The sequence below is a fragment of the Podarcis filfolensis genome, assembly GCF_964270895.1.
Source record: "Podarcis filfolensis genome assembly, chromosome: 2".
NCBI lineage: Eukaryota > Metazoa > Chordata > Lepidosauria > Squamata > Lacertidae > Podarcis > Podarcis filfolensis.
In genome coordinates, this window is record NC_139605.1 from 51,637,615 (window position 1) to 51,665,133 (window position 27,519).

The window sequence follows — 27,519 nt, forward strand, 5'->3', positions numbered from 1 at the left end:
GGGCATTTAAATCATGTTACATCAGCTAAACATTTCAAGCCACTTCCCAAGTATCAATCCCCCTGAACTGCCCAATCAGTGAGGATGGGAGTACGTTTCCAAGCACAATTCAAAGTGTTGGTGTTGATCTCTAAAGCCCTAAACGGCCTTGGCACAGTACACCTGAAAGAGCGTCTCCACCCCCATCGTTCTGCCCGGACACCGAGATCCAGCGCCAAGGGCCTTCTGGCAGTTCCCTCACTGTGAGAAGCCAAATTACAGGGAACCAGGCACAGGGCCTTCTCAGTAGTGGCACCCACCCTGTGGAACGCCCTCCCATCAGAGGTCAAAGAGATAAACAACTATATGACATTTAGAAAACATCCCATCAGAGGTCAAAGAGATAAACAACTATATGACATTTAGAAAACATCTGAATGCAGCCCTGTTTTAGGGAAGTTTTTAATGACTGGTGTTTTAATATATTTTTCATCTTTGTTGGAAGCCGCCCAGAGTGGCTGGGGAAACCCAGCCAGATGGGCAGGCTATAATTAATTAATTAATTAATTAATTAATTAATTAATAATATCAATGGCAGACAGAGGCTCCCATCCTTGTCTTATAGCCAGGTGAAACACTCAGACTGTAAACAAAAACTTTGAGCCCACATCCTTCCAGAATATGATGCAAGAAGCTGAAAAATATATTTAGTTTAAAAATGCTTGAGAGAAGAAAAATCAGTTGTATTAATGATGGAGAGCAAATCTTAATTAAATTCAGAGGGATTTACTTCCAAGTAAACATGCTTAAGATTGGGACACATGGCTGCAATCCTATGCATACTTCCAAGTATGCAAACAAATAAAAGATGAATTAATTAATGAAAATGCTAGGGTGGCAGTGAGGCAAGGATGTTAATTTCCTCACACACCCCAAGATTTGCTAGGTTTGCCATCTTTCTTTCAGTTTGGGGGGGGGGGGTTCTTGTGCCTTAGCTGTGCAACAAGCAAAAATTTAGCACTAAAAGCTGTACCTGCGATGCAGAGGCTCTGAAAGTTACCACTTAAATTGAATTGAAGTTGTACTTGTTACAGTTACTTTACATTATCCTCCTATGCTTTTAACCATCAAGGAGTTTCAAACCAGTTACTGTATTGAGAGAAGCAAAAATGGGCAAACCTGAGAGCCTCATTTGCATGTCTATTGTTTATTTCTTCCCTAGATTCCACTTTAAACAGAAATTAAAGGATTGTTTGGGCTGGTGCTTTTCGTTTGCTAAAGAAAACCCTCATCCTACAGTATGATCTTGAGAGCCACTTAGAACAAGGCATATTACTAATACTGTATTTACTGGACCAGATGTATAGCAGTTAGATGGTCCAGATGGTCTATAGCAGTTAGAAAAGGTGTGCTTCCCAAGATCTCTTATTATTGGGATCCAATAATACAGTATTACTAATACTGTACCAGATGTACGCACATGAAGCCTCCACTGGTCTATAGCAGTTAGAAAAGGTGTGCTTCCCAAGATCTCTTATTATTGGGATCCAAACTATTCCCGTTTCCATTGCAATCCACCATACCCAGCTAGCGCCACATCCACATGGAGTGTTGGTTGCTTCTACTACAAATGTATTCCAGCCGGTTTTGCATCTCCCCACCCCCCACCTTTCCAGATTACTTTCCCCGTTCAGAAACAGAAGCTATCATGTATTTGTTTGTATATGTGTAGCAGGTGTTAGTCATAGGGTTCGATAGGGAGCCCACTCTCTCCTCCACTAGGATCCACGCAAGACAATCTCCTCCACTAAGACACACGCTGGTTTAATGTCCTCCTATCTTCCATGGTGTCACTTTCTTCCTCATCAATCCACTGACTGGCAGACTTCCCAAAAAAACCCCTTCGGTGCCAAGGATCAGCCCCTTCCACTCCTCCTTCAAAGGTTTCCACTCTCACCGCCCCCGACTCTTCCTCAAGATCTTCCAAGGGGTGTCAGCTAACATCGTGGGGATCCATTCTCGCGAATCCTCCTTCCCCCGCTCCGCCTCCCCCCCGCAGCAGCAATCCACTGCCGTCTATGGCACAGGAAACAGATTCCTTTGGGATCTCCTCTGGTTTTCGGCCCCCTCCCTTCTTACGCCTCCCCCCCCACCCCACCCCAGACCGCGGAATCCAGTGACCGGGATCTCCTCAGTTCCAAACACCACCTCCTCCCTGCGAGGCTCTCTCTGTTTCCCGCCCGCCCCCCCAACTCACACAGCAGCAGGAAGAGCGGAGCCGGCGCTCGGGACTCAACTGGCAGCTCCCGCCTCAGTCACGGGCTGAGGCTAAACCTCGGGGGCGCGCCTGGCTCGGCGGTTGGGAGGCGCGTCCTCGCCCCAATCCGGGAGCGCGCCGCGCCGGGCTCAGCCCCGCGGGATGGGGTGGAGCTCGACGTCGGCGGGAAGCCGCTGCCGCCAGTATGAGGGCAAGTGGCCTCAGCGCCACAGGGCGGGAAAGGGAAGCAGCCGCCGAGGAAGCGGCGTCGGCGGCGGTTCAGGGTGGCTACGTTGCTGAGAGAGCGCTTCCTCCGCCTGTTTTTATTAAAGGAGGTTGTTTTATAGCAGCCGCCTCACCGTCTCCAAGTACCTCGATTGTACGTGAGGGGAAATGGGCCGCCGTCAAGTTTCCACTTATATTTTATTTTATTTACCTCACAGTCGCCCTTTGCCTCTCAACCGCCTCAGACAGTAGGAAATTCAGCAGGTGTCGCCTTCCCACGTCTCTTCAGTTCTGCGCAAGGAAAAGCTTCGTTGGCTAATATATCCTCCTCTCAGGTAGCTGTTAAAAGAAGAGTAGGGGAGCCCTGACTAAGGAAAAGGCAGCTTTAAGCCTCTGGAGTCGCAACCTCAATCCAATTCAGAATACAGTAGCTACCATTAAGTTTTGAGCCGGAGTCCTTGGCTTAACAAGCAGCAATTCAGCAAGTTCAGCTTTACCCATCCCTGCCACCCTGTTGAACAGTGCTGCTGCACCTGTAGGATTTCTGCTTGCCATGAGGCTCTTCAGGAACTTTGCCAGGAAAAGAAGGTTTAGGGCCTTATAGCAGAAGATTGAACCTAGCAGATAGCAAACCAGTCTGGGGAGAAGAGAACAAGTACATTCAGGGTTGGTTCTCGTGCCCAGGCAGTCTAGACACTGTGTCAGCCCTAGGCAATTGCTAATTTGTGTGCTTACATATTTGCAAATTTAAAACTGAATTGCTTGCCTAAGCTAAAATAGCCTATCCAGTTGGAGAGTTCGCTTACAACTTGCCCTGATCCACAACTTTGGATCAGTGTCAGTTTCTATATTTTTTTTAAATAATTTTTATTGAATGATTTTATGTTTCAAAAAACAATACAGCCATACAGTCAGTTTCTTAATTCCCTTGGAAAATACCTAGCTCGTGACCTTGACAAAGCCCAATGATCATTAGAAATGAATATTAAGTAGTGAGGAACACATCTTAGTGGAAAGAATTGTCTTGGGTGATAGATCCCAGAGAAGCACTGTGGGTTCCCAATAGAGAGGTGACAAGTTTTTTTGTGGGGAGGCACTTGTGCTTCTAAACAGAATAATTAATCTCAAATGATCTGGCTCTCCTAGGCAAATTAGTAACTATGAAACATGAGCTATTTGGATCCTCTAATCCAGCACTATCTACTCCGACCAGACATGGCTCTCTCAAGGCCTCATGTACACATTTTCCCTAATCCTACTATCTGAATTCCTTTTAACTAGAAACGCCAAAGAATGAACCTAGGATTTCTGGATAAAGAATGTGGGTCTACCACTGAGTTATATATACCTAGAAACTAAACCTTGAGTTTCACTTGTAACTGCCTTACTAGCAGAGAGAAATCACAACAATCCAGGATATTCCTGTATAGGACATAATCCCTCTCTGTTTCAAGCACGAAAATATATTACTTGAAAGGGGAATTAAAAAATTCAAAAAGAGTAGGTATATCATGATAGCTAAATGTTCAGAGGAAGCATGTCACAGAATATCAGTTGCTGGGTGACAGCAGCACATTGACAGCTGTTGGCCTCAAATCCTGATGGTATTTTCTGGACACATAGTTAACCTCTTTGGGGGGGGGGGGGAAGGATGCTAGACTAGGTAGAACTTCGTTCTGATCAAGCACTGCTCTTATTTGTTTATCCAATTTGTATCCTGCCCTTCCTCCTGGAGGAGACCAGGGTGGCAGACATATCTATAATTTAAGAATAAAATAAAGCATTCTAAAAACAGTTTTAAAAACTATAAAGACAGTTAAAAACATTGTCTCAACCAGTGATTTCAAAGTTGCCAGAAACAGTATCTTCCAGCCACCAAAGGTTTGGGTAAATAGGAATGTTTTTAAATTCCTCCTCAAAGTCAGTAATGAGACAGACCCTTACTAAGGGAGGGCATTCACAAATGGGGAAGTGTCACTGAAAATGCCCTGTCATGGGTCAGTGCAACTAAGCATGGCCAACAAACCCTCACCTGCTGACTGCAGTGTCTGAGATGGTTGATATTATGAAGGAGCTCTTTTGGGTCCCAAGCCATTTAGGACTTCACATGCTAGTACTAACACCTTGAATTGAGCCCAGTAGTTCATTGGCAGCCAATGCAGCATTTTCAGGACCAATTGCATGTAGTCCAATCAAACTGCCCCACTTGCCAGTTTAGTAGCTGCATTCTGCACTAGCTGCAGCCTCTGGACCATGTTCAAGGGCAGCCCCACATACAGCACATTACAGTAATCCAGATGGGAGGTCACCAGAGCACAAGCAACAGGTTGTCCTGATCAAGGAGTGGCCATAACTGGAGAATCAGCCTAATTCTCTACTTTTGTCAATGGGTAATAAACAGTCACTATACTTCAGGAACTTCTAAGGTGAACTACTCCATTCTAGAGAGAGGAAAACTACATGTTAGCATTTATTTATTTATTGCTGCATTAAAGATACTGACCATTCCATTACCTGGAAACCTGTTTTCCCCTTCCAAATGGAATAAAATAAAATATGTTGACTCTAATTGGCAGCAAACTCTAGGCTTCAGGATCCTACACTGACATCTTCCACTACATTGCCCTACTTTTTTAATATTTTCTTTTTACAAACAATCCTTATTATAGTAGATCTTCCTCCTGCATAACATGAGCGCTTATCAATCATGATTCTTCATATGACTGCAAATTACATGGTGACGGGATATTACACTACTAATGATAGATTGGAATTAGTGTGAGATTGCTGCTTCAAGATGTTTTGATTATGATTATGATTAAATTTATCATGCACTCTTCCCTAGCAGGCCCCAGGGCAGCTTACAACGATTCAAAATTATGGAAGTTGTCTTGCTAGTGAAGTGTTATTTTGCTCATGCTTAGCCTCAGCAACTGTTTCAGCAGAATCCAGCATCTCTGGATCTGGACTAATTAATGCCCAGAGGAGATTATTATCTTGACTAATCTATATTAGACTATCAGGTGACACCAATTCATGTATAATTTTGTTTCACTGTCAGAGAACTATTGTTTATCATTGGATTTAGGTAGTGAATAGGTGAATAGGTGAAATCCCCCTAAAATTTCCTTCTGCCAGGAAATATTTTTAAAGTGTGTCATGTAAACTGTCAGGATGCAAAAAATGGTTTTAGGTTTATGACTTTACATTCATACAAACTGCACACACAAAAAACCACTTGGTCCAGAGATAAAATTCTGCAGAGAAGAACATTTAGTGCAAGATGAGTCTTCTTCTTTGGCGATCACTTGTAGCCGAGTAAGATTGTCTTCAGTGAACACAGTCTTAACAGTGAGTCCGAAAGAGACTGTGGAGGACAATTCTGGATCCACACGTCCTTCCACAGTGGGGACATAGGTTTCCATGCTTTCCTCTTAGCTTGTTTCTCCCTTGCGCCCTGAGTTTGAGTGTCTTCAAAGTCCACGATACCTTTGGTAAAGGCTGTTCTCCAATTGGAGTGCTCACAGGCCAGTGTTTCCCAACTGTCAATGTTTATACTACTTTTTTTTAGATTTGCCTTGAGAGAGTCTTTAAACCTCTTTTGTTGACCACCAACATTACACTTTCCATTTTAAAGTTTGGAATAGAGTAGTTGCTTTGGAAGACGATAATCAGGCATCCGAACAACATGACCAGTCCAATGAAGTTGATGTTGAAGAATCGTTGCTTTGACACTGATCTTTGCTTCTTCCATTACACTGACATTAGTTCACTTGTCTTCCTAGGTGATATGTAAAAAATTTTGGAGACACTGTTGATGGAATCTTTTGAGGAGTTGGAGATGGTGTTTATAAGTGGTCCATGTTTCACAAGTATATAGTAAGTTTGGTAGTACAATATTTTTGTAAACAAGAATTTTGGTTTCCCTGTGAATGTCTCAGTCCTCAAACACTGTGCACTTCAATCGGGAGAAAGCTGCACTCAGAGCTCAGGCGATGCTGTATTTCAGTATCACTATTGGCTCTTGTGTAAAGCTAACTGCCCAGGTAGGAAAAATGATTGACATTTTCCAGTGCTGCACCATTAAGTTGGATCTGTGGCACTGCAGAGGGCTTGTTTTGTTCTTGTTGGTGCAGCACTTTGTTTTTTGGGATGTTGAGCAATTGGTCAAGCTTTTCATAAGCTGCAAAGCTTTTTAGGATGGTTTGGAGGTCACTGGACACAACGTTGTCATCAGCATATTGAAGCTCTATGACGAAAGTTATGGTAACCTTACTCTTTGTTTTCAGCCTATTCAAGTTAAAGAGCTTGCCATCTGTTTGATATATGATTTCTACCCCGGTGGGGAGTTTCCCTTCGGCAATGTGTATGATCATGTCAATGAAAATAATAAATAGAGTTGGGGCGATAGCACATCCTTGTTTGACACCTGATCCCACTGTGAGCAGTTCGCTGTGAGAGCCATTGTTATCTGCGATTGTTGCTGTCATATTATCATGGAGGAGCCGAAGGAAGTTAATAAATTTATCTGGGCAGCCAACTTTCAGAAGGACAGTCCACAGGGCATTATGATTTACAGTGTCGAAGGCCTTAGTCAGGTCAATAAATGCCATATACAGGGATTGGTTTAGTTTTTTTCAGTAGATTTAGATAGCTAAAGCCCTATTCATCTTGAAAACCAACCCCTGCAAGATGAGTAGGGCTTTAGCTATCTAAATCCACTGAAAAAAGTAGTCCACAGATGGTGTAATGAAAATCACTGAACACTTTTCCTGTTCACCCATTAGCTTATATTCGCCTTTCAAACCATTGTCATTTAAATTATTTTGTAATTGGACACAAAGTGAAAAGTACAGTACTAAAAACCTCAACCCCAACTCATTTGTCATTTGAACTTCCTGCCTGTTCATTGTTTACATGCCATGTTTTCTGTAATATGCATGTATCTGGTTTATCATGTGCATGCATTGTTTCTTCTTCATCTGGACAGTATTGGGCTCAGTACACAGGCCATTGCTGTTAGAATCTGCTAATCCCCAACTTCCTTTCTGCAACATTGACAGGTTTCACCATTTTTTTGTGTCCTCTCAGCAGTAGTCACAATAGTTAGAGTACTATCCATGCTTCCCTATTATCATCTCAGTACCTACACTACTATTCAGCATCATTCTCCCAAGCCCCAAGCACTTGGTTCAACAACACTGTTTTGCTGCACAATTCAAAAGACTATATTTAATCTTTAAAGCTCTAAATCATTTGGGTCCATGGTATCTCATGGAACACCTTGTCGTTTTATTTCCTTCTTTGATTTATGATCTGCCAAGAAGACTTTCTTGTATCCAGCTGCCTAAACACTGGCGGTGAAGTCTAGGGACATTCTAGGTTGTATCAGCCTGCTTTTGGAATTTCATTTTTTAGGAGATTCACTTGACAGATCCTCTCTAACCCTTTAAAAACTAGTTAAAACTGACATATCATTACTTGATATAGGCATTACTGGTTCCTGTTGCAGTATTTTTATTGCTTTTGAGCAAAAATGATGCAAAATTTTTATTTTTGTTAAAATTTCTGTACCACCCTTCATCCGAAGGTCACTGGGCATTTACAATATAAAAAACACAAAAATACATACTATAATAAAAAATAAAAACAATAACCCCCACTCAGTTTAAAAGGCCATAGATTGTTTAATTAGCAAAAGGCCTGAGAGAAGAGAAATGTTTTTGCTGGTGCCTAGATATATGTAATAAAGGCAGGCGAGACTGCCTGGGGAGAGCATTAACAAGCAGGAAGCCACTGCAGAAAAGACCCATTTTTGTGCTGCTGCCCTCTGGACCTCTTGCAAAAAAGGGGGGGGGGGCTTAGATGATGGCAAACCCTCCAAGTTTCCCTATTTTCCAGGGACATCCCTGATTTAGATAAGCCATCCCAGTTTCTGATTTGAGCTCAGAATGTCCCACTTTTCCTTAGGAAGTACCTATTTTCACTGAAGAAATATTGGAGAGTATGGCATTGCCCCAGTGAACAACCTAGCAACTGAATTCTATACCAGCTGAAGTTTTCAAACTGTCTTGAGTTTGGCAGATGAGGGATGGAGAGCTTTGTTCCTCATCCGAAGCATGTATTTCTATGCCAGATGCAGTTGGGCAGGTACCAATAAAAGAATGGTGATCATAGAAAAGAATCCCATGTATCTTGAAAACTACTCAAAATATAGGAACACTCTGACCCCTTGTGGCTGAAGCTGTCCATTACAACTAGAAAAACAATATTGATACTGTAATACTTTGTGCATGGATATAGCAGAAGAAATAATAAAGAAAACGCATAGATGTTTGAGGCCATGATAAACCACCAGAGTGACAATCAAATGAAAAAATGAGGATAGTCTCATTTTCAAATACTTCTATATTTGTATCACCAGTTTTGCTTTGGAAACATTTTCCTCCCATATATAATATGTTCTGTAATTATCACATATCAGGGCCTTGGAAAATGCTTATAAAGGTGCTTTACAAAATAGACTGAAATCCTTTGCACAATCATTTGGGAATAAATCCCTTGAATTTAGAGGAGCTTAATTGGAACTCGACAGAAATATGGTCAAATTGAGACAGTTCAGCAAAGTGGTCATGTCAAGCAAAGGCATGTTTTTTGGTTATAATAATATTTATTTCAGTTTACTTACAGTGCATACATACCAACATATCATACTGTTTATCCAATGCCAAGGCACTGATAGAAGATCCTAGTTGTCAGGAGTGAGCCAGCAGTAAACCACACTGTGCAAGTTGGACTCTTAATTAGCAAACACATGATCTGCGCAGGAGTGTAAGGTCTAATGAGTTCAATAAATCATCTCCAGCAGGTCTTCCCTCATGAAGCAGTCCCCACCTTCCCATAGCTGCCTAAGTCCCCTTCTCTCCAGGGTTTTTCCCCCAAGTAGTTGGAGGCAGTGTCTTCACATGGCTAATCTCTTCTCTTTTTATGCCTCTTCTGGTTCTGGCACAAAAAAGGATGAGGAGGCTTGTCACAGCAGAAGGAGGAGACTCCCATGACTCTTCACCAGCCTGACTCATCTCTGCTTCTTGACCTGCCTCCTCCCATTTTCCTTCTTCAGCTTCTGCCTCTGATTCTGGACTTCTCTCCACCACAGACTGCCACTCTCCCAGCTCACTAAGCCCTGTTACCTCTGGGCGCAGTACTCCCAGAGCTCATAAACTGCTTGCATTAATGAAATTCTCTGTCACAAAATGCACCTAGAACAATGGGAGTTTTGAATACTGCTTGGTGGTTCCCCAGCTGGTTTTTCTCATCATTCCTCTGCATCCAACCAGTCTGCATCTAACCACAAGTAGTTAAAATGAAAGTAGGGGATAGGAGAGCCATTTCCAGGAACTACATGCCATTTTCAAATCATAGCTAGGTTATCCACTATCAAACAATGAAAATGTAAGTCTGGAAATCAATTGCCTTCTGTATTCAGCTTTCATAAGTGCATAATTCAGCTCTTCAATTTCCCATCAGTTCAATTAAAAAATACCAGGGATGTTAAATCTTGATTCAGACTTTGGATAATTGTACAGTACTAACATAATGGGGGGGGGTGTGAAAGCATGTTGCATTTGGTTTATTCATAATTGTTTGTTAAATTGACTACCACGAGACGGGAGTGCCTGGTGTGCTCTGGTTCATGGGGTCATAAAGAGTTAGACATGACTAAACGACTAAACAAAACCAACACCATGAGCAATGGCCAGGTTGCAGTTTCATGAAAGTTCCAGGAACAGAATTTGAATTTAGAACCTAGTTAGAAAACCAATTCACCACAAGGTGTCATCAGATTTCAATGCATTTTTGTAGATTCCAAAGAACTGAGTAGAGGCTGGGAATGAGGAAGAGCAGATGGCTTGCTAACTAACAGCTTCTTATTTTTATGAATGGAGGCTGTCTTTAAATGACCTCATGGCATGTACACTCCACCCCTACTTTGGAGTCTCTCTGTAATTTTCAGGTGCTTGTGTGCTGTCCTCTTATGCAGTAGACCCTGTTGAATTTCAGACAGGATTGTAGTGTGGAAGTCAGCGCAGCTGGCTCTTACTGGAATGCATTCAACTAGGAAAGCTTTGGACAGGTGAGTAGTACAATGTTTTTTAAAGTGTGTGTGTGTGTGTGTGTGTGTGTGTGTGTGTGTATACACACACTATTTTGTAAATAGCGCTGGGAGAGTTCTGTATTTTTTATTACATTGTTCTGTATTTTCTCATTTATTGTTTCATGAAACAGTAATACTTTTGTCAAAATTGATGGCATTGGTTGGATATATAACCAACCAATCTTGAATTTGCATGTAATGTGTAATCTTCCATCACTTGTCAAGTTGAAATAGCTACACTATTTATATTTCATGGCAGAAACATCTTGGCAAGCAGTAGGAAGTAGAGAGCAAACTTTGTGAAAAGGTTTTGAAGGTATAGAGAAAGCAAGTTCTATGACTGAATTTCAGATTCTAATCCCATATGCATCTTCTTCTGAGTAAATATACATAAAATTAGCAGCCCTAAACTTTGCAAGTGTGTTCAGTAGGAAATCCTATTGTGTTTAATGGGACTTGCTTTCTAATAAGTATATTTAGGATTGCAGCCTAAATGCAATCTTATCCATGTTTATTCTGAAGTTAAACCCATTGTACAATTATAGAAGTATGTTTATGATTGTAGGCACACTATCACAAATTGTCAACCTTTTTCAGTTTCCCATATTTTTTAAATGCTGTACTATGATCCCCAAGTCCCTCTCCTTGACTCTGCAAAAGAGGGGGAAAGCTACAGTGGTTACCACCTGGTGAACTGCAGCTCCTAAGAGATTATGCAGAAGGCAAGAATGGCATTTCCCCCCTTGTTGGCCGCAGCAGTGGGAGAATGGGAAAGACTCAAAACACAGAAAGAACATTTCTAAAGCTATAAGCCCTAGGAGTGCCAGTGTGGTACAAAGGTTAGACTTGGTTTGGGATGAGATAAACCCAGGTTCAGATTTCTGCTATGGGCTGATTCATAGTTCATGCAGTCAAGATGCTTTCATATGTGAACTAGTATTTGTAGTGTCAAGCACCGACTGTAAAGAATGAAGGGGAGATATGTTTCTCCAAAACAGTCAAGGACATGTGCCAAGGAACTGAGAGCCAATTATGGTTCCCCAGTTCTGTCCCTGAGTGGGGGCATGTATGAATTCTTCAGGTTAGCACTATAAATACTCACTGATTACCTGGGGCAAATGTAAATCAGCTGTCACGTATGAATCTCACTGGGAGATTGTGGACAAGTTCTTATCTTTCTGTGTAACCTACCTAACAAGGTAGTTGTGAAGCTGCAATGCTGTTAGCTTCTTTGGAAGAAGTGTAAAATATAACAATTAAGAAGCCATGCTCACCTTTCCAGCTTTCTCAAGGGCTCTGCAATTCAATTATTCTTATCCCAAGATATTCTAATAAAAGGAGCCAAAATAAAAAATAATTTTCCATCAGTTTGTCACATATTATAATGGAAAACTCCTGGCTAAGCCTGTTTTTATTGCTGTCTCCACTAATGCCTTTCTTTAGGGTCAGTGCATTTAATGATAAGGTTAAGACTTTGTATATATATAGAGTAAGGAGTCCCTATGGTTATACTGATCCAAGTTTCATCAGTAACTCTAAAGTGATTTTCCAGGCTATGTATTTGCTGGGGGGGGGGATGTTTCTCTTCAGTTATCCTGTCAGCCACAGGCTGCTCCATTTGACATCAAGAAAACCAGTCTTTGTATTCTGTCACATTTTATCTGTCTTTACCAGACTACTAAACTGTCTGGATGAGATTGACTTTCACTTGAACTGATTAAATGTATTGCTATAATCAAAGGATTCTTACACTGTTAAATAAAGATGTTTCATTTCATCTTGTAAAGTGCCAGCCATATTTGTCGGTTGATAAACTATTATCACCATAGTCTATCAATTCCTCAGATTCTAGAATTTGGGGACACACGCAGCCTGGTACTAGGACTTCGCTGGCACAGGGTCTCAAATCACCAAAATATGTTTCCACCAGCACACAAGAGGTTGCTGCCTTCATATGGGATAATAACTTAACCACAGTGCTAAAGAAACTGTCAAGAGAGCTGGTAATTCATCTCAGTAACAGAAGTACTGTATCCTATGGCAAGGGTGCCTATATTACTAAGGTTTCCATTGTTCCATCAGCACAAGTTTTTCAGCTTGCCAGGGCTCCTTAGAGAAAAAGCAGGATAGAAATTAAATAAAGATAAAGATTCTGCACTTGCTGACCCATTTGCTGAATCCAACACATGGCACATAAGGCTGCATTGCTGGATTTGGACTAGGTACATATAGCTTTGAACCAAGCTGGTAGTCATGTCTGTCAGCTTTATCTGTGCTGATTGCTTTTTTGGAGAGGTGGGGGACTCATTCCAGTCCCTTCAGTAATAAGAAGTGTTCTGACCACCTGTTTGCTAACGTATGAAAGCAGACCCTTGCACATAACAGCATGTTTGCAGCCCACTGCTGCACCATATAATTTTTGGGTTGGGGCTATGTTTTAGAACAGCAATCTTAATTCCTAAAGGAAAATAAAGACACCCACCTGGGAATCCCATCATCACTACATGAAAAATGTTCCAGATAAAGAAATATAAACCCAATAGATTTGCCTGTTCTACTGCCTCTCACAATCAACTCTTCATCTCAGGGTTGTGGGTTCGAGCCCAACGTTGCACATAAAGATTCCTGCATTGCAGAGGTTTGACTAGATGACCTTTGTGGTCCTTTCCAACTTGACAGTTCTATGATTCCATGAATGATGTTTCCATGAAAACTGGTCAAGCAAAAATCAGGTGTTCCAAAGATCCTTGAGCACCATACAGAACAATCTGAAATATGTTTCTCTCTCTTCATTAGATGCTATCTCCTGCACATTTTAAAGGATAATTCTAATTTACCAGTTCCCTCAAGGTATGCATACTTCTCTATACTCATCTGAAAAATTATTCTCAAAAGCAAGCTAAGAGGAAATAAAAGCACATTTGCTTTAAGGTTGGCAGGAGCCTTTAGGAAATGCTAACCTTTTCCAAAATTCCACTTTCTTTATGGGGAGAGAGATGGGGGAAATGAATATTTTGCTACAGTCTTTTCTTTTTTGTTAAGAGGAGATTTATTTGCTCTGTAATCACTTTACTGTAGTACACATGCAGCAAGCTACAAGTTTTCCTGCTAAACTTTCCTGAATTACCAAGCAGCTGCAGTAGCGCTTGATTTGTCATGTGACCAGAATTATCCTAATGATTGTAACCACCACATTGGTCACGAGACAATGGCTGATGATGTTCTATATTGTATAGCCACAATTGTATAATTGTGCAAAAGAAGGCTGAAGAGAGCAAACTCACGTAAGAACACCATGGCAGCACAATCCTATGCATGTTTGTTTTGTTTTGTTTCACTTTGTTTTTGTTTGTTTGTTTGTTTGTTTAGTATACTGCCTTTCATCTGAAAATCTCAAGGTGGTTCACCTGCCAGGCAATAGAAATGTACAAGGAAGTAAGAGATCTGATGGACCAACCTAGAAGGGAGACAGGCAGGGGCAAAGCCATAAATCTTTAGTTTGATAAAACTGAGGGTATTTTAGTTTGGCAGCTCCAGTATTATGCAGGCATTAGTGATTGATGGAAGAACCTCGCCTTTTATAGTTGAGCGTGTCCAGAAGTTCCTGTGTACCTCCAACATCCACCTAAATGCGTTTGGGGGGGGCAGTGTTTTGTACCATATTGCTTTCTCCCATTTACTTCAACCTCAGTAAACTCCTTTAATTCACTATCATTGAATATGTAATGTCTTGTGATTAAGGGCTAAAGAGTTGTGGTGAGCTGGCCATTTTATATGTGAAGACAGTGTTCCCTTTTTAGTTCTTCTCAAGCATCTTGAAGTTCCCTTGGTTTTGGATAAGCGCTACTGTTTCTCCACAGGGAATAAAGGCCATGCTGGTCAATTCTTGAGAGGGGGTTGTTTGTAGCTCAAAGTATCCTACTGTATGTTTAACCAAAACTTGATTGTGCCAGTTTAGGGAGCAGCAAGATTCTGGTTGCTAACAGAAAATGTGACGCACACATCTTCTGTGTTTTGTATTATCCATAAAAACTTCTAGTGAGATGAAGTCTTCAGCTACTAGCTCACTAACCAACAATTACATGGCACAACATTTTACATGGTACTATTATTACCCTTTGTCTCCACATAATTCCACAGAGGTCCTGGATCTATGCTCTTCAATAATTCAATTCTTGAGACACCACCAAGCTCTGACCAAAGGGATGGACTCATGATAACCAAACAGGCTAGCAAAGAAATCACATGGAGAAGCAATAGTACAGAGCAGGTTGTGCACCATAGTTGGACTCACATTAATGCTTCTGTTCTCGCAAAGGCTTGTTTTCTGATCTGAAGAACAAAACACCAAAGGATGTCAACCTAATTCCACTGTCCTGATCTTACCAACTTTGCTGCTGGGATTTACTCCCAGTGACTTCATAGGAGGCAAGTCTCTAATAGCCTTGTCTAGAAAAGGTAACATGAGACATTGCCCATAGATTCTGAGATCTTTCAGAGATAGCAGAGAGGTGCACTGAGGAATAAGGCAATCTAGGGAGGGCAAAGGTCAGACAGGGATAACTTGCGCCAAATAAACGGGCACTGCTTCTAAGACAGTGAAGGAGCGCAGAATAGTTCAGAAAGGCCACCTCTAAACCAAGACATAATTTACAGCAATCCCAACTGAAAATCTTTGACAAGAATGAGATAAGAGAGAAGACTCACCCTATCCCCTCCCTATTATGCTCATTAAAATACTTTCCCTGGACCCTTACAAGCCCTCCTACACCCACTCCTACTATTCCAATTACAGCAGGAAGCAAGGAGGAGTACAGATTAGAGGGGGGAGCTTTTTTATTAAAAGAAAATACTGTATATCATGTTTCAAACCAGGGAGAGAGAGAGATAATGAGTTCAGAACTAGGGTTTTAAGTGAAACAGCAGATTGAATGCTTAGTTCTGAAATACATTGATCAGCTACAACCTGAAAGACTGGGGATCATAGGCTCCTAATGTGCCCTTTAAATCTTTCTTTATTTCATTTTATTTTGTGGAGCTTTCCATTTTGAACATAGTTTTTAACATTGCCATTCTCTTAGCTCAGTTTTAGCAAAGTCAGCTGCAGAATTCCTTAAACAGGTGCAGTTGAACAAGGCTGCTTCCCTGCCTACTTCATCTGCTCCCATTTTCCCCATTAACATTCTCCCCTCTTGCCCCAGACAGACACCTATAGAGTAGATATGATCTTCAGACATCCTCATCCCTACTTGGGCTGCTAGGATGGGACCAGGGATGTGATGGTGACATGTGTCCCCGGGAATGTGACTGAGACCACCCACTTATTTCACAGAGGCTTTTGTACAGATAGCAGCCACAGTTACTCTTGGCATGCATTGCCCTGATCAAGATTTGAGCAGATGACCTAGAGGTGAAAAGCATCTGTATTGAAATCCTATGCTACTCTTTCAATGAACTGACTGCTCATGACAGTGATGAGTGGATTACGCTTGTTTGAGTCAGACAAGTGTTGTGTATATGACCACACACGATGCCCCTCAGTCCTGACCTACAAGCCTTATACTATTCCACCCCTGGTCCATGTTCTGCAATATGTTGCTATTTTCTCTTTCAGCCTACTCTTAACATCCACGTTTTTATTGTAAGCGAGGATTCTTTGGTTTTCCATCACAGGTTTATCACAACAAGACTGAGAAATCAGCTTCTTTAAAATGTGATACTGTTTTTGATACTTGGGAGCCGCTGTATTTCATGTGCACACTTACCACACAATTATCTCTGTTCACAGGTTTTGCAGGCCTTTCAGATTCTGCAAAGCCTGTTTCACCAGAGATAATAACAAGCAAAATAAATCAATCTGTACACCAGGAGCAGCCAATGCAGTGACCTGCAGATATTTTGGACTTCCAACTCCCATCAGCCCCAGACAACACCGCCAGTAGTCTGGAATGATGGGGGTTGTAGAACAACAACATCTGGAGGGCACTACATTGGCTATCCCAGTGAACACTATAGCAAAGAATGTTTCTTTTATTCCACTTTCAGTTAACGAAACGACATTGAACTATTTTCAGTGTAGATTCTCCAATCATAAGGGACCTTGATGGCAGACACTATAAGATGGCTGGAAATGCATACCTTTGGCTTTGTATTGTCCTGTAGCTTCAACTATAAGGTTTCAGTCCTATACTCAGTTTCCTAGGAGTAAAATTCAGTGTGACTTACTTTTGAGTAGACATTATAAGCTTCTGTTATGAATCTGGCAAAATGAATAGCTAAATGTCAGACCATATGTTAGACAGGTGATGGGTGTCAGTTTCATCCCACATGAAGGAATCCCTATGTAAAGGGCACTGAGGAATGTAGGTCTTTCAAGGATTATGTTGCTTTTGATGCGCTATTCAATCTTTAGGCATACACATTTGTTTTTTATACATTCCCTTTGGGGGTTGTCAGTGCACTCTGCACATATTAATAAATAAAGATTCTCCATACCATTCTGAGCTGGGTCAGTACAGTACTGAAATGAATGGCACATATGCTCCATTGCCTTTTCCAGGCAAGCATCCAAGCAATGTTTTACCAAGGGGGCCTTCCAAAAGCACTGTGTCTGTTAGAAACTCCTATCTGATATGCTGGGTGGTAATTGGAATTGTGTTTTTACTGCCCAGAGTGACAGTCAGGGTTATATGGTTTTCGTGTGTAATACAGTTGCTTTATACCACTCAGTGTGAGAGAGTAAGACCCTACCTGGGTGGGAGACAAGGAGGGAGTGGTTATGCTGCTGCTATATTGCTTGAGATTGAGGTGTATGGGTGAACTAGTTGTAAATTATGTTTAATGCTGTTTGTCTTGTGACTAGTTGTTGGCTAGGGGTTAACTGTGTTAGAGGTATGGTTGGTAAAATGGCTGAGAGTGAGGTTTGCATGTGAAAGAGTGCTAAAAGTTTGCTTGGAAAATGTTACTGGGCATAGAGTGTTGTGTAGTTGTTATGTTATGTATCTCCTTCAGCTTTGTTTAGCCACAGACAATGCTTTAACATAGGGGTAGCCAACACAGTGCCCTCCAGATGTTGAACTACAACTCCCAGAAGCCTCAACCAACATGGCCAATAGTCAGGGATGATGGGAGTAGCAGTTAAACACCATCAGGAGGATACAACATTGGCTATCCCTGCTTTAACCTAGGGATATTTATTGTCTTTTTACTTTTTACTTTTTAAATGTTTATTAAAGAGAATTCTGTTTTGCTGCTTATTATGCTGCCTTAAATGTGGATTTTTATTTTTGTATTTCATTTTCATTTGCAATGTTTTGTTCTGATATTTTGGGACGTATTTCTGATATTTTAAGATATGCTATAAACTGCTTAGAGGTTTTTTAAAAAAATTAAAGTAGTATAGAAGTAATGTTGATGATGATGATGATGATGATGATAATAATAATATAGATTGTAGATGTGAAACAATCTTTGCCTCTTGTGCTGCATTGTCCTCAACCCAGCAAGGCTTCCATTAAAGAGGCCATATTTTGGCAGCAAGTGTTGGGCCAGCTACTGTGTAGGTGCCACAAACAGTTGTTCTTCCTTTATCCCATAAATGGATGAAAAACTAAATGACTGAAGGGTTTTCTGGATGCTATTCACATACGGAGCCTGGCACAGAAGGAAAAAGGCCTCTACAAAAATCAGTTTCAGAAGAAATAGATGAGTAAAGGAAAGGGGCCTAGAAAAGGAGAGGAATTTGTTTCCTTTCATTTCTGCCATCTCATTTGGAGAAAAGTGACAGCTGCTGCTTATTGACCCAGCCCAGACGTTTGCTGCAGCTGCATTCTTCTCCTTTCACTGTATTGAAGAAAAAGAACTAAAACGTTAATGCTATGTAAGACTACCAAATGACCCTTAACTCTAAGATGTTGCATCTTATATTTTATATCCAAAACTGCTGTTTCTCTAGCACACCCATCCACACCCACATACTATAGAGCCTTGGTTTGAGACCCCACCTTTGGACATGAATCACCTATCCAGGAACATATGAGTCCGTAAAGTACTATTAAGGTTCTTATGTCAAGTCCCTAACTCCTAGAACTACTTTAGGCAAAACCACAATAATATGCCCATTGAAAGCAAAAGGGGAATCAGAATATACTTGCTGAGTCAGACCTGTATGTGGACAAAGCACAAAGAAAAGTGTTGTGGGGTGACTGAAGATCATAATTTTTTACTGAAAATTCATTTCATGCCTTGATATTGAGCAGGTGTGAGACAGTTGTCACTCACTTAAGTATCAGTTCCCGGCTTTTTGCATATCCTTTTTCTTTTGGCCAAGTCCTCCTTCTTTCTCACTCAGTTGTAATCACTGGCAATTAACTACTGCAACTTCTGTTGGATATATTCATGCTGCAAGGGTTTCACTTCACAAGTGGTATTACTAATGGAAGACTCTGCAGTTATTTCAAGCATTCCAAGGAAAGATAAGGTGCCAGTGGGGCAGACTAGAAAGCCTATGAATGAATGTCTGCACTGTCTCTTTATCATGCAGTCATTCAATTCATGTATTTATGAATTACATTTGTATGTCACCCCGTGACATAAAGTTCTGTAGGTGGTGAACAGCTCCAGAACAGAGAGTAACAGCTGCTGATCTCTTGGGGGAAATAGGTTGGACATCCTTGTCAAAAGCAGCATGCTCCCTTGCTCAGTGCAAGGGAACATGGGGCAGCCACTATTTTTTCTCTCAACATGGGGTCAAAGCAAAGGTGGATAGAAGTAGTTTAATACCCCCTGAAAAGGCAGTGCATACCAGCTAGAAACAAAGTACTCTTGTGAAAGAGTAAAATGCTGTTATCTAAAGAGATTGGCATGAGTAATTTCTCTGGGATTTACCAGTCCATGGATTCTCTTAACTTTCAGTGATTGACTTCACACTCTGATTTATTCCTGAAACTGCCAAATTATCACTTCCAAAGACATCATAAGGATCAAGAGGTGAGTATATCCCCTTGCCTTAAACTTTCTGGAACTGGCACTGCCCCAGGTGTTAGGCATATATATTCTGTTTCAGCCCCATCACCAATGGAACTAGTGGCATGCCTTTGGCTAATTGAGCAATCCAATGGCCTTTTAAACTCTGAAGGGCATATTGTTTTGGTTTGTTATTATGGTATGTATTTTTGTTTTTATACTGTAAACAGCCCTGTGATCCTTGGATGAAGGGCAGTATGGAAATTTGATGATGATGATGATGTCTACACCTGCAAAGCTTTCTGTGGTGGGTGTACCAAGGGCCTCTGAGAGCATAAGTGTTGTCCCAATAGCAGTCCTTCCTCCTCTGCAGCAGAGAGATGCTTCTGCCACATATAATGATCCCTTCACCAGTGTTTGACCTGCTCCAGGATTGCAACAGTAAGAACATAAATAAAGATTAATTTTATTCATGGTCACACATGAATATAACACCAGTTCAGTTAATAGCTCTTGAAAGGATGGTGGAGCTATCAGAAAGCTCCTTGGCTCTACCTCTGACAGTGCTAATACTTTGACAAGTCAATACTTGATCCAACTGGGGCTCTTTTTCCTCCTGTAAAGATTATGTTCCCTTTGTCTGCAAAGTTCATAGAGTATACTTGTTACATTTTGTATATCGGCCTGCTGCCCATTGTTATCTTCACTGACTACTTCCTGAGTTGCATCCTGGAATCGTTGACTCCAGTCTTGAATTCCAAGCGTTACTCATTGCACTGGCTGCCCAAACTGTAATGGGATCACACAAGCTTGTGAATCATTTAGAAAACAATCAAGAAGTAAAAAGATACGCATAACATATGCCAGAATCCACTAGGATTCCAGTGAGAGCACACTGTTAGTGGTTGGTAAATGACAATAGCATCCTGGCTGTTTCAAAACCCTAAACCCCTTCACTTAACCACAGTCAGTCTATTGCAGTTGAGCCAAATGATCCAATTTAGATAAATTGATTCTAGATGGTGCATACTGAAATTATGCCAAGGTCACACTTGAATAATGCTGTGATGTGATTACGGGGCTGGGAACAAAATGAAGTTGGTTAGTAGATTATTGAGTAGACTGCTGACTGAAAAATTACCTCAAAGCTAACCTGTAAAAGTATCTTGTAGTACAGCACTGAGCCTAAAATAATGCCAATTGGATCAGCATTCAACAGAGAAAACACTGGGCTTAGGAAGAATGAATTCTCCTTGCCTTATGCAAGATGTACCTCAGCAGGGATGGGGCATCTCATATAGAATTACTATAAGATGAGGAGCCAGGTATGTAATAACAAAGGACCATCAAACCAGGATGAACAGTCACTTCATAGTGAAGCGGAGTTCATTGCAGCAGGAAGTGAAAGATGAGACTAGTGCAGTGGTGAGAAACCTCTGGTCCTCCAGACTTCATTGGTCCCAGCCAGCATAGCCAATGGCTACAGGTGATGGAAGTTGTTGTTCAGCTGCATCTGGAGAGCCGCTGGTTTCCAACTCCTGATCTAGCTGAAACAGCAAAGCCCACACAAACATTGTTCTTTTCTTTCTTTTTGTTCTTTCCTACATATGTTGTTCTATTCTCTATGTATTGGTGCCCACTGTGTGGATTTGATCAGGGATTGCACTAGGTGGCAGTTTGGCTGCTTGTTGTTCTAGAGGCAATAGTGTTGCAGAACTTGCTTACGTGTTAACTTATCCTTGTGTGAGGACAGTAGCTCTCCATACAGTAGCTAACACACCCTTGGCTTGCCAGGTGGATCCTCCAAGGCACCTTGCCACTGGCTTGGAAACTCTCAGCAAGTTCAAGAATATCCACATGGGAAACTGAACTAGATATTATAGCCATGCACAGACAGACACATTAATATGGCAATGTACAAACTCAGCATTAGTGCATAATGCCTGTCATCATAAGAAGTGCTATAGGAAGGAGGCATGGGTCAGAAAACTGAGCAGGATGGCTAGATTGCCCTTATTGTGTAAGACCTTTGTTTTAAAGGAAAATTCTTTGCTCCAGAACATTGGGACCACCTCAATCATATGAACCAATGAGGAGGACAATAGGCTCTGCAAAGAAAGGTCAAGACCCAAGGCAGTTTCTTGGAAGCCCTATTTTTTAACTGCAAGCAGCCCACAGTGGATGGTCCATCTGCTCTTGGGGGTGGGTGTCACCTTGTAAACTAGAGCATAGCTTTTCTTTTTTCCCTTCTCCCACCCAATCTCTTTTCCTTTTGTGTTGTGCCTTTCAGCTTGTAAACCAGAGTGTTTTATTAATCTTTATAAGCTGTTCTGGAGTACTTTTATAGAGAGTGGAGTAAAAATACTCCAGATAAATGAATAAATATTTCCCTTAGGCTTACACCAGTTTTTTAAAAATCCCTATTTCTCCATGGCATGTAACAAAACTAGAATCATAGTTTCGGAGAGCCTTTCATTTTTTAAATGTTAACCTGGCAGCCTGTTGCACACTGCGGACACGTTAGTGTTAAGTTAAAGAGAAAAGGAATGTAATACTAGGGAGATCTTGGGAAGATAGGAAACTTCCATATGCTCAGTGTTTAAATTATGCTTAGATTTATCATCTACAGATCAGTTCCATCCATTAGAAACTTGCTCTCCCACTGTAATGCATAAATCATTGCTATGACAAACTGCTTCTTCTGTTCACCTCTAAGATATGCATTTAGGCAATGGCTTATAGTTTGGACTGTGATTTACTCTCATCAGGAATACAGAGGAGACAGAAGTTGGTAGAAAACAAGCTGGCTTTGAATGAAACTTTTCAGTCAGTGTAGTAGTGGTTGGGGGTTGCCTTTGCTTCAGGGGAATGTGGTGGTTTGATTCACACAAAGCATCAAATTAACATACTTTCACTTTAAAACAATGTCACACCCATCACTTAAGCTAAGGCAATCCCATTGGCATGGGCAAAACCAAAAGCTGTATCTGAAGCTTGCAAGTAGCAATGCTGTGAAATACAAGTTCTAGCCTGTTTCTAACCATGTTTAATCAGACATAAGTCTGAGCAGTTGCTAAAACCTTAGGTGAGTTCTTAGAAATGAAGAAACAACATTGTTTTTGCATTTCAATCATTCACTGTTACATTAAATAATGTACTGTGCATTTGTCTTGTTTAAAAGGAGAGGCCTTCCCTTTTCAAGCCATAGCACCAAGTTTCTGCTTCTATTTACAGAATCATGTAGTTCAGGGGTTCCCAAACAGAGTCAGTATTAAGCATCCTATTGTCTATTTAGTTCTTTTGTTGCTCTTTTTAAAATATATATTTTGAGCAGTAATAGGTTGCATGTTATACACTTGTTATTGTAAACCAACCTGTGCTCCTAAGGTGGAAGGATGGGAGGATGTGGTAAAAAAACAACTTGTAAATAAATAGATAAAGAGGCAAATACTCACATGTTTTACTTTCACATTTCATGTCCTGCAGAAAATGTTGATCTTTCACTGTTGTTTCCCAGAACAATAATCAGGTGTGGCACTGCCCAGGGCTTCCTGCCAGATTCAAATTTTTAGAAATATTGCATTATTTTTGCATATGATGGGATGGAAGACAATGCTTTTCTGTAACAGCAGTGATGCCATGTTAGGATTACAGGAGATGCTACATAATCTTAAATGCAGTTATTTGCAGCAAATTAAACTGGCTTGTGGATTACAAATTAAGCTCCCAGTTGATATATACTTTTGTATATTAGTATATAATTGTTTGTCTGTGAACAAACGCCACCCCCCAGTGAACAAACGCCACCCCCCTAAGCAAGATTAGTACCATACCCCATAGTTGCCTTTGACTGGACCTAACCGTCTAGGGGTCATTTACCTTTACCTTGCTTACTCTCCTAATACTTTCCTTTATTGTCTAAGGCAGAGGATCCCAAACTGACCCCTTTTCAGAAAAAACAAACCAACCTCAGAGCCTTCTGGAAATCTACCTTCTTTAAGTGAACGAACAGGAAGATGCAGTGACAAATTTGTGTTCTTTTATGTATCTATATTTCTGCCTAAATCTTACTTACGGGGCTGGCATCCGACCTGGCAATAAGTCTCATTACACAACAGATGAAACATGTACAAATGGTTTTTCCAAATATCATTTTCTTCTACTCTTTCCTTATGCTTCCACCACCCCCTTAGCATTATTCAGTGCCCCCCCAATTGCACCTGAGACTACCACTGCTCCCCTGGATTGTTCCAGCACCTCCCAGGGGGCAGTATTGCCCACTTTGGGAAACACTGTTTTAAGCACAAAGATTTTGGTGGCCAGTTTTCAAAATCCTACTTTTAGAAATGTAGTTTTCATTTGGAGACATATGTGGACATTTCCCCCCACTTGGTATAAATAGATTTTGAGCACTGAAAAACATTCACAATTTGATGCCACCAAAATAGGACAAATTTCATCAGGCATCTTCCCTTATCCTAACGACCTGGACCTTTCCATACTCATACGAAGAGTTTATATTAACTGATGGACTGATCATAACATCCTTCAATAGTATACAAGGCATGGAAGCACCATGTTTGTACCTGTTCTTCCTGTTTCCTCTGCCCCTTTTGTGGCCTCCCTGCCTACATTTGAACTTATTTTCTTCCATAGAATGAGAGCCAGAATCTACTTTCACTCTGGGTCATCTCCAAACACAAGCCCTATGGAAAAAAATGTCAAAATGAACTTCCTGCCTCTGGCAAACATTTCAGTGTTTGTAGTACAGAACCTGTGGCCCTCCAGATGTTTTTGGACCACAACTCTCATCAACCCCAGCCAGTGTGACCAATGGATAGGAGCTAGAGTCCCAACAACATCTAGAGGGCCACAGTCCTGTACCCCTCTCCCAAGTTTATAGAAACATATAGTTGTAATCTACAACCTTGTGAAGTATGTTCCACTGCATTCAGCAGGACTTTAGTAGGTAACTAAATGTGACATAGTAGGCCCATGTGTTTTCTTTTTATAAAATCCATTGAATAACTATAAAAAGGGGCAATTTCTTGTGTAGAATGGGCAGGGACTGCTTTTTCCTTTGGCTAAGCTCTGAGATCAGAAGGGAGTCTGCTTAGAGAAATTCATTCATGGGCAGGCATATCAAAGGAGAAAAGTAGGGCATCCTTTTTACACCTACTGCTTTAAATCATGCTCACCTCCCACTTTATACATCTCCAGCACAAACCTTGTTCAAATGTATGAGTCACATTTAGTCACTGTCACAATTAGACCCACAATGGGGAACATGTGGCTCTCCAGTGACTGAACCTCCCATCATCCCTGAGCATTGGCCATGCTGATTGGGACCAATGGGATTGATCCCCCATCAGTCCCATCCAGAGTGGCCAATGCAGGGATGATGGGAGGTGTAGTATTCAATATTATTGAATAGAGAGAGCTGCAGGCTCCCCATCCCTGAGTTAGACCGCTATTCCCAAATAAATATGCATAAGATCAGGTTTCAAGTCTTGGCAAGACAAGTGCATCCTTTTTTAATTATCCACAATCTGACAGGATCCATGTTGCCAGGATAGCAGCTTGCCAAGGCTGAACCGGGACAAGGGAAAATAAGTCAATCACAAAGAAGAAAAACTGAAATATTTTGACATTTTGTTTAACAGAAGGAAAAGCCTCTGCTTTAAAGCAGAATGCAGAGGGACCCACACTTAAAGTAACTGAAATGGTAGTTTTAACCTAAACATCCTGAGTATTTACACTTCTCATATGCTAGCTACCAATATATTTCTAGATCAGAAACGTAGCCAGATCCAGCCCACCCAGAAAGGTTCAAGGGGAATTGGGACAATGAATGACTGGGCTACATTCACTAGACCTCCTAGCACCTGTGAGTCTAGTAAGGAATCTTTTACATTTATCTTTCAGGTGACTCTCTCTGGCAAGAAAATGCATCTATGAGCAAGACATTATTGCTGACATAGGAATTATTGACTGTGGCGAGGGGATGATCAGCTTGACTTTCTGTAGGTGCTGCTGCTTCACCACCAACGTAGTCCTAGTGGCTTGGGTTGTTTTGCTGACAGTTGAGAACGGTACTCCCTGGAAGCAGTGGGTCCCCCGCCTCCGCCTCTCATATCAAGGTAGGACTTGTCTTGCCAGTCTTTCAAGTAAGTTCCTAGGATGGACACCCTGAGCCATAACTAATCCACACAGGAGGACAAAGACAAGGCAGATGCAGGCTGTGTATCTGACCTAAGGGTTCTCACATACACCTTCCCCTTTGTCACATTCACTAATCCAAAATCCTCATCCTGTGACCCTCTCTGAAAGTTAAGCCTCTTCTACTACCTCAGGCATCTGAATATATGCAATCCATTCAAGCCACATTAATATAGGATGAACAGCCCATCTGAGACTCTTTGTTCTGCTCTTTTGTACTTTCTAATCTTAAATGACTTGCAGGTGAACTCTCTGGGCCCTTCCAGGTGAGCACAATAGATGCGCAGATGTTAACTTATTCTGTTGGGATCTAGAGGATCCCCCAAAGGTGCACTTTTCTATTGTTTCCCGAGACAGACGAATGCCAACCAATTCAGAGGATCTAGACATTTTTTTCCAATTAGCTTGTATGGCAGAGATTTTGCTTCTCTCTTTTTTCTTCTTCAAGTGGCAAACTTGTGTAGATGAGAGTAAGTATGATACTGTCAACACCACAAACTGGTCGGCACATTGAATGCGATAGTTTTGTGTGAAATGCAGTGGCCTCAAACATCACAAAGATACATTGGACAGTGGTAGGGATGGGAGCGGAATTGGTTTGATTTGCGTTTTAATGTGAGCCTACCTAATTTGCACTCCCAAAACAATAAAAATAAAAACACAACTATTCCTCAAAATTCACACTTCTCTAAATGGTGTGATGCAGTTCTCTAACCAAAACCTGTATACCAGAAAGGCAAAGGGCAAGGCAATTCTCTCTACAGCACTCAGACTTTTTGTGGTATGCCTTTGTTGAACAGAGAGGGCTCCACACAACAGTGTTGCCTCTGTCTCCTGAAGCACCTAAAACATCAAGAGCAAAACAATGAGTAGCCCTTCTACCCTCTAGAAATGCTCCAATACTTCATATACCCTTAAAAAAGAAGCAGCTCAGGAAATATTGTGTCTATGAAGTCCTTTTTAGGGCTGATAAGACCAGTGAAATTTTGCTTCTTTTTTCTTTTGCAGCAATTTTCTAGACATTGTGTGGTGGCTGCAATCTTTTTTCCCCCTTGACATAAGCCCAGTACTTCTAATCAGAGCTGTAACATGCAGTAATTCTATATGTGCAAACTTTTCTGGCCTGTGGGTGCAGTGATGGGTGGAAGTGCGCCAGCTTATTTTCTGCTTATCATGACTATTATATTCACTGAAATTTTGTGAGAGGTACATTTTTTTAAAGTGACAACCAACCCCGGCAAAGTGCTACTTTGGAGGTAATAGCGCTGAGAGAAAAAAATTAGATACATCCAATATTCATAACATGTTTTGGACAAAAAGAACTACATGGAGATTAGACTATACAGTCATACCTTGGAAGTAAAATGGAATCCGTTCCGGAAGTCCGTTTGACTTCCAAAATGTTCAGAAACCAAAGCACGGCTTCTGATTGGCTGCAGGAAGCTCCTGCAGCCAGCGGTGGAGCAAGCCGATTGGGTGCCTTGGGCAGCTCATGTGCCCTGTGCCCTGTGCCTGGGGACGGGGCCAGCCGCCCACGGGGGCACAACACGGCCTCAGAGGAGTCTGCCTGCCTCCTCCCACTCAGCTGCCCTACAACTGAGGGGGAGGCAACAGGCAGACTGTTTGGGGCAGCGCAGAGCCTGCGGGTGCTCAAGCCACTACATCACTCCCAGGAGAGACATGTGGCTCAGGCGCGCTGCAGGCTCCACGGTGAGTGCTG

General features: G+C 41.5%; 2 protein-coding genes and 1 long non-coding RNA gene across 17 annotated transcripts in view; 1 reads left to right on the top strand and 2 right to left on the bottom strand.

Annotated features, from left to right (window-relative positions):
- Positions 1–2,350, bottom strand: part of TEX264 (testis expressed 264, ER-phagy receptor) — a 159,223-nt gene extending 156,873 nt beyond the window's left edge. For 2 of the 3 annotated variants that reach the window (XM_083603537.1, XM_083603534.1), the window contains exon 1: positions 2,237–2,350. The gene's annotated coding sequence lies outside the window, so the exon portion shown is untranslated. Of the gene's footprint in view, positions 1–1,936; positions 2,019–2,236 lie in introns of those variants that run through there. The other variant, XM_083603536.1, reaches the window with a different exon arrangement.
- A 325-nt stretch (positions 2,351–2,675) lies between these two features.
- Positions 2,676–27,519, top strand: part of LOC310757736 (semaphorin-3D-like) — a 52,130-nt gene continuing 27,286 nt past the window's right edge. For 6 of the 13 annotated variants that reach the window (XR_014545446.1, XM_083603313.1, XM_083603321.1 and 3 more), the window contains exons 1-4: positions 2,695–2,796; positions 6,247–6,340; positions 10,476–10,595; positions 25,506–25,720. Coding sequence is in view for 10 of the 13 variants with exons in the window: in XM_083603313.1 (XP_083459439.1) it covers positions 25,585–25,720 (136 nt within the window). In the remaining 3 variants the exon portion in view is untranslated. Of the gene's footprint in view, positions 2,797–6,246; positions 6,341–10,475; positions 10,596–19,784; positions 19,888–25,505; positions 25,721–27,519 lie in introns of those variants that run through there. The other 7 variants (XM_083603320.1, XM_083603323.1, XM_083603319.1 and 4 more) reach the window with 5 other exon arrangements.
- On the bottom strand, positions 23,062–27,515 carry LOC310757899. Its single transcript, XR_014545554.1, has 3 exons — positions 27,152–27,515; positions 24,167–24,286; positions 23,062–23,131 (listed from the first exon to the last, which is right to left on the bottom strand). It is a non-coding gene; the product is annotated as an uncharacterized lncRNA (long non-coding RNA).